Below are 7,112 nucleotides of genomic sequence, written 5' to 3'. Positions count from 1 at the left end.
GCTTGTTGGCTGCACAGGAGGACATGGTGCTCTTTTCGATTGTACTGTAACTTTCTCAAGCCCCCACCTGAAATTCTTACTAAAGCTGATTTGGCATCTGTTGTCCTTCTTTTCTCTGAATAGGCATTGCCCTGCCAGGTTTAGATAGTGATTTTAGAATGTCTAACTCTAGCTCCTCCGGAATATAATGATGTTTAGTATCTTCTTCTATCATAACTTCCAAATTTCTACTTTCTTGCTTCTCCTTTATACATAAGTCACTCTGAAAGTGCTGCCTCCTGTTTATTTCCACGGAAACTACAACAGACACAAGGAGCACAGTAACACTATTTGATAGAGCAAATTCTCAGCTGCAAAGCACTGGTTTTCGACACAGTCACCACCACGGGATGTGCATTTTCCCCAGCGATGAACAAGAGTCTGTGTGCCACGCTCGTAACAATCTGCCCCTGCAGAGGGGACTCACTGCCACTGTTGCCACTGCTGGAACGCGCCACCCACCCACCCCGTTGCTGACAACCACGGTTTGGTCTCCGTAAGTGTTCAGCAGCGTCAATGGATGTCAGTGGAGGAATTCAGTTCCACACCTCTGCTTCACACGCCCTCCCATGTCAGACGCCACGTTGTCAGACTGCAGCTCTGCTGCCATCTGCCACAGCAACAAAATTTGACAGGATACTGGTGGGAAGGTTCAACCTGTACTGTCACACCACCAACAGCCGCCTCTGATGTCATGGGCCGCCATAATAAAATAGGAGGCATTACTTCTGGAGCGGCCCTTGTACATCTTTTCCACCAGTGCCTGAGCATAGCCAAGAAGCCATGCCAGCAGATCTCAGAGAAAGAAGGTTGTTTCTCACTAGCTTCCTGGGTGGGAACCCTTGAGTGCTGGTCCCCCTCACTGAGCACCGTTTGGAGGATTGTTGTGAAACAATAGTGGCTTTGCTTACTGTGGTGTTTTCTTTCATTCCCTCCTCCTTTTGCATCTTGATTGCAGGGTTGAATACTCAGCTTTAGCTACTTTTGTTGGGGCTGTATAGGATCAGTGAATTAGAAAATCAAGCTTTTTCCCCTCAATGAGCTTAATTTTTTCTTGTTTGTTGCTTCTTGTAGATTAGTGCCTGTCTTTTAGTAGAACTGTGATGGCAAAAAGACCCTTGCAGTATGCTCTGGGTGCATCGCCAGGCCCTGCGTACAGACCCTCTGTTTCTGAAGGTGACCAGCTCTGGCTCAGTATATGATCTACAGAAGGCATGGGTCTGTAACAGCCCTAGCTAAAAAGCTGCAGGGGTTCATTCGTACTTCAGGTCTGGAAGCCAGCCTTCTGTCCCTATCGGCTGATGCAGAATCATTATCTTTACACACAGCAGCCAAAACTACCTGCTTGATAAAAGTTTGTGGTGAGGAGAAAGCTATTTCTTGCATTATGTATAGAGTGATCAGTCAGATGGAAAGCAACTGCTTTCTTTTCTGGGCTTCTCATATGTTGGGTGCATTCCACCTTGTCCCACTTCGTAATTGTCAGATCTTAAAGAATGCCTGCAGAAATAACCGCTGTGAAACTTAAGAGCTCTAGGTTTCCCTTGGAAAACCCATTGCCAGGCTGTGGTCCAGAGATCACTGCTGGTCTAGGAGGCTGTGCCAAGGAATTTGTAGAAACATAGATTTTTAGTCCTACCCATTAAAATTTGCTGATGAGCATGTGATGGTTGAAGCAGCTGGCAGTGATCTGGGAAGAAGTTTGGGAAGATTGTGCTCTGGTACAGGATGAGTTTATTTGCCAGATTTTCTGTTGGCTCTTCGTGGTGACTTTAAAACTCTTTCAGCCACCTACAGATGCTCCTAATGTTTGCACTCCTGCTTTCTTTTGGCAGCAGAGCATTCCTCTCTCAGTCAGCAGTGGAGCACTGTGCTCTAAACTCCTCTCCATTGCTCATGTTAACACAGTGAGTCAGACCCTTGCATTCCTCCCCTCGCTGATAAAGCCATCTCACTGTCCTGATAGAAAGCTGGCCAGCCCCACAGCCCCAGCAGTGATCCGTAGCAGACTTGGACCAGGCTCTTTCCGTCCTTTTTGGTGGTTCCAGCTCCCTTTGAGTGGATATATGCATACAGGAGTCTCCAAGCCTGTATGCATGTGATTAACTCCACGGCACAAACAGAAGATGTTTGATTTTCTGACTAGTGAACAAGGTCTGCTGTCAGAAAGGAGAATAGCTGTTGATGTTCAGCAGACAGGCTGATCGCTTCTCTCAAACACTCTTATTCATGCTGTGCAGACAGGTTACTCCTGTGCCCACAGCGGCTTGTTACATACTGCACAGATGCTCACCCCCTCCTGTTTTTTGTATTCCAGGCTCCCTGTGACCTTTCCCTCATCTTTCCTCACTGCGAAGGAAGGGAAACCATGGCATGCTGTCAGTGGAAGGGAGGGGGAGAGGAGAGAGGTGTTATTACCAGGCTGGTCCATGAGGTCACTGGGTGTGGATGGGAGGGAAGGAGAGATGGGACTTGAGTGTAGCTTACGTCAGAAGTAGTGCTCCGAGCTGATTTGGCAGCAGCACCTGTGACAAGGCAGAGCAAGCTGCCAGGCCTTATTAAACAGTGCATGCGTGTTACGGGATGTGACTGCTCACTCAGCAGTACAGGGAAATGGCTCTTTGGTTGGGCTTGGCTTGTCGCCATCTAATTCCAGGTAGTTGGGACTTTTGCAGGTGACAACGTTACCTGTGGAAGCCTTTCTTTCTACTGGATGTAGTCAGTCTCGAGGCACAATTGCTAACCTGGATTCCACGCAGGTGTTTTTTGTTTGGTAAATCTTGAAGGGGCCCCAGGTAGTGACCCACGTCCTCCCTACAGCAGTAGGAAGTTTATGGTTTATGCCACTGAGACAGGTGCTTCATGCAGCAAATTTTTTTCTCTAAATGATTCACTAGCAAGTTGAAAGTAGGAGTCAAAGAGACGATTCGGGTGTCTCCCAGAAACAGGCAAAATACAACGAGATACATTTTTTTGTTACCCTATGTGCTCCATGGCATGGCCCTGCAATTACATGGAAGATCTTCCTGTCCTTTGCTCTGTGTTGTATTTAGCACATCCTTTTTATGCAGCAGCACCAAGCACATGCTGCTCTTTGAAGTGTAGGTGCCAGAGCCTGTCTGGCAGGGCCTCTCTGTCAGCTCAGTAGGAAACCAGAAGTGAAAAACTCCCAGGCAGACAAATGTGATACATCTTTTACTCCACTTACTTCCCATGTGTCCCAGAGTCCTACTGCTGTTTTCTGTTGCCTCCCCAAAGACCCTGGGGTGCAAGCAGCTTATGGGCAGGATTAAATTCATTTCATGTTCTTGAGGATAGCTCAGGCATGAGCTACTATCTGTCAGGACTCCTCGTTGTGCTGAAGCCAGCCTATGGAAGCACTGGGCAGAAGTTTGATTTCAGACCTAAGTGCTAGCAAATGTCCTCATCCCAAGACCATCTGTCTCCTGCTTCCCCCGTTTGCTCTTCCCCTACTGTGAGTGGGAAAACCATTCCCGCCCCCTGCCAAGGAGGCCTGTTGTTGCCTGCTGACCTTAGCTGGCATGATCAGGATTCAGCCCTGAACTGCAGAGTGATGGGTGCCCCTGCTGTAACTGAGGTGTCTTCCCCTACCTGCACTAGCAGACTCTGGCTGGGGAGTGCTAAATCAACCACAGAGTCATTCTTCTGTTGGCCTTAGTGTTCTGCTTTTTTTTTTTTTGCTAACTTCTGGCTGTTGTGTGGTTTGTGTCTGGGCAGAGTGCTATTATGTTACAGGCATGCTAAATCAACCACCGAGTCATTTTTTTGTTGGCCTTAGTTGTCTTGTTTTTTTTTTTTTGCTAACTTCTGGCTGTTGTGTGGTTTGTGTCTGGGCAGAGTGCTATTATGTTACAGGCACTGGTATGCCCAATTCCATGGGACCCACCAAAGCCACACACCATAGCCAAGCTAAGAGCAGTCTTTTGCACTCCTTTCTGAAAGTTAAAATACTGAAAAACGGACAGGAGGTAAATGCGTCTGCTTGAGAGAAGAGATGGCTTGGCAAGGCAGAGATAGCACACTGGCTCCTGAGCACTGCAGTGCTGGGGGGCTCCCACGCATGCTCAGTGCCAATTCACCCAAGACCTGGCAGAACATTTCTCAGGGTCTGCCCGTGCTGAACGCTCTTGCAAGCTAAAACCTTACCAGCTGCTGTCTGTTCCTAGGACAGCGTCCTAGTGCAGCGTCTCTCTGCAGTCCCCGTCAGATCCCTAGGTATGCTTGTTTGTGTTTTAAAGTGTGAATTGCCAGTTGTTCCTTTACACTTGAGATGTTAATTACAAAGCCAATGAAAGCTGGCAGGCTGAGGGGCCTCGAAATAACTCCTGTGGAAACTGTCTCTTGTGCTGCTGTGCCCTGGCCTGCAGCATGCAGCCCCTCTCCCTGGCCTGCTCCCCTGCTGTAGCAGATGCTGCAGCTAGAGAGCTTGCTCTGGTTGCCTTGGGGAGAGGAAGGGAAGCCCCTGTTCTCCCATGAAAGAGGATTTGCAAGGTTTTGACTAGGAGGGAGTCACTAACTCTTGCTCCCTGAAATGTCCCAGAGCCACTTGAATGGGATTTTGAAACTGCTCCGGGCTCACATCCAGGTCTCGGTTACCATCGCCCCACACCGTTCCCAGGGGTTACTGAGAGGTCTGTGTGGCTCCTCTCCTGAGTTCCCCTGTCTTACAAGTGCTACATTTCTTGCATTTTTCATCAAGGCAATGCTGTATACCAGCAGATGGAGATTCGTCAACCCAGACAGCCAGGGCAGTCTGAGCTGTGAACAGCCTCTTGCTGACAGCGGAATCAAGCTAGGAGGAAACAGCAGTTAACTGAGTTACCAGTATCCCATGTCTTTCCTATTTTCAGATCAGCATCTTCATGACCCACCTGTCCAACTACGGGAATGACCGTCTGGGACTGTACACTTTTGAGAGCCTGGTCAAGTTTGTGCAGTGCTGGACCAACCTTCGCCTGCAAACATTGCCCCCTGTCCAACTTGCAAAAAAGTACTTTGAAATCTTTCCCCAGGAGAAGAATCCCTTGTGGCAGGTGAGAAGGCAGCTTTAACCACTCCTAGTGGGTGTGTCCCACATGTAAAGCGTGGCCAGACTGCTGATCCAGAGCACAGAGGGGTAATGCAGAAAGCTTCTAGGTTTAACCTTCGTGGCATGAGGCTGCAAGAGGCAGATTGCAAGGTGGAAGGGCTGGGGAGGAGGAGCAGGAGGACACGGTCAGTCTGTGAGCTTAGGGAAAGGGATGGCTGTCATAAGTGACTGGGGGGCAGCCTTGCAGGCAGTTGGGTCATTAAAGGGCCTATATTAGAGCAAGCTGATGTGAAATCTTAAGTATGCGAGGAAGAACCATGTTTGGTGCTGGAGGAGCTTGCGGGCTTGTTAATGTGATTAATCTTAAAGTAATTTCACACTGCAGGATTCATGTTCATTAAATAAAAACATGCTTATACCGTTTTATCCCAGTGCAGCAGCTTTCTGCATGGTAATGAGCAGAGGAAATTAACTGAAGGTGATAGAGTTGTCTGTCTGCCAGAAGTTCACAGGTGCTGAGCTGTACTATCATGGTGGCCCAGCCCAGCATGGCTACGTAGGGCAAGGCCTGTGGTTAACACTCTCAGAAGGACTTTGGCTCCCATGTCACCTTGGAGCTTCCAGAAACATTCCCCCATGTTTTTACTTCACTCTTCCTGATGCCTGGCAGAGCAGCAGCACGGCTGTGAAGTGCTCTTCATATGCTAATAGCATTTTCCCAAGAGGACTGGCCTTCCAGCTTTTCCTCCCCTTTCCATTAGCTCCTGTGGTAATGCTTAATGCCATCACTTCTGCTGCAGAATCCCTGTGATGATAAGAGGCACAAGGATATCTGGTCCAAAGAGAAAACATGCGATCGACTCCCCAAGTTCCTCATCGTGGGACCTCAGAAAACTGGTACTGTGAATACTTTATCTGAACATAGACGGCAGCTTCCATCTCATTCCTCTAGAGAGGAGAGCTGGAAAGGTCTGTGTTGTAGATCTGTATAGCTGCCCTTGGTGCAAGCTGCCAAATGCTGCAGAGGACATTTCAGCGCATCTCAGATTTGTTTTAACCTAAATCTGGCAAGTCTCTCTGTACTTTGCACCCTGGCACTTGGCTGCTTTCAGTCCTGATTTGCAGAAAAGCTCTACCTGCAGACTTGTGTTTTGGCTTTTCCACGTAAGCTCAGAGAAACTGTGACCTTTTATAGTGTGTCACAGACACAAACTGTCAGCAGGACTGAATGCACGTGCTTAGCAGAGGTTACGGTGAATGCCTCCCAGTGCTTTCAGTGCGACAGATCTGTGTCCCACCGCATGCTCCCTGTCACTGTCAGAGGGAAGTGGAGTTCCTCTTTTGTCTGACCTCTGTCACCACTTCTTAACTGCTGTGGCACTGTGGTTGGCAGTGACATGGCTGTATATACTGTATAAGGAGTCTCTTCTAGGCTGAAGAGAGCAAAATCTCTTCAGCCAAAGCCAGGTCTTCAAACCTTGGCTTTCTCTGTAGTGCAGTGAAACAGCAGCTGCCAGTTGCCCAGCAAACAGTGATCCTGGCCCAGGGAGGTTGCTTGTCCCAGCCAAGCTGCTGTCTGCTGCCTCTGTCACTGTGAAGTTCTGTTGGTGTGTGTGCAGCAGGAGCCCTCCTGTATCATAGCCCAAGATGCTTGCAATGGCACAGTAAGAAAACCCTTCTCTCAGCTGCTTTATCGGCCTGCTGGAGGCCTAGAGGATTTTTAGGTTTCGCTGTGTAAAAGGAAAACGTCTACAGCAGAAGCAGGCCAAGGCACCTCTAGCTGAATTCTCATGCAAGGACACTAATGTTGTCCCGAGCACATCTCCTTCCCAAACACACGGTACTGTCCTGCAGCACCCAGGCCCCCTCCCATTTGATAGGGGTGGGTTCTGCCACATAACAGTGTGGCTGTGCCACCGGAGAAGAAAAGGCGTGGGGGTAGCTGACACGGGAGACAGCTGTCATGGTGTAAGGAGTGACTTAGATGAGCTGCGTGAGCTGACTTGACTGAGCGGTTCCGTCC

At 48.9% G+C, this 7,112-nt stretch overlaps 1 protein-coding gene across 1 annotated transcript in view; it reads left to right on the top strand.

Annotated features, from left to right (window-relative positions):
- The window catches only part of NDST2 (N-deacetylase/N-sulfotransferase (heparan glucosaminyl) 2), a 23,985-nt gene that overhangs the window by 11,165 nt on the left and 5,708 nt on the right, over positions 1-7,112 (top strand). Inside the window, exons 6-7 of the mRNA XM_010132751.1 lie at positions 4,911-5,093; positions 5,890-5,986. Coding sequence (XP_010131053.1) covers positions 4,911-5,093; positions 5,890-5,986 — 280 coding nt within the window. The remainder of the gene's footprint in view (positions 1-4,910; positions 5,094-5,889; positions 5,987-7,112) is intronic.

The sequence above is a fragment of the Buceros rhinoceros genome, unplaced genomic scaffold (assembly GCF_000710305.1).
Source record: "Buceros rhinoceros silvestris isolate BGI_N320 unplaced genomic scaffold, ASM71030v1 scaffold2243, whole genome shotgun sequence".
NCBI classification, from domain to species: Eukaryota; Metazoa; Chordata; class Aves; order Bucerotiformes; family Bucerotidae; genus Buceros; species Buceros rhinoceros.
The sequence above is the reverse complement of the archived record's forward strand: the minus strand, read 5'-3'. Positions and strand labels throughout refer to the sequence as shown.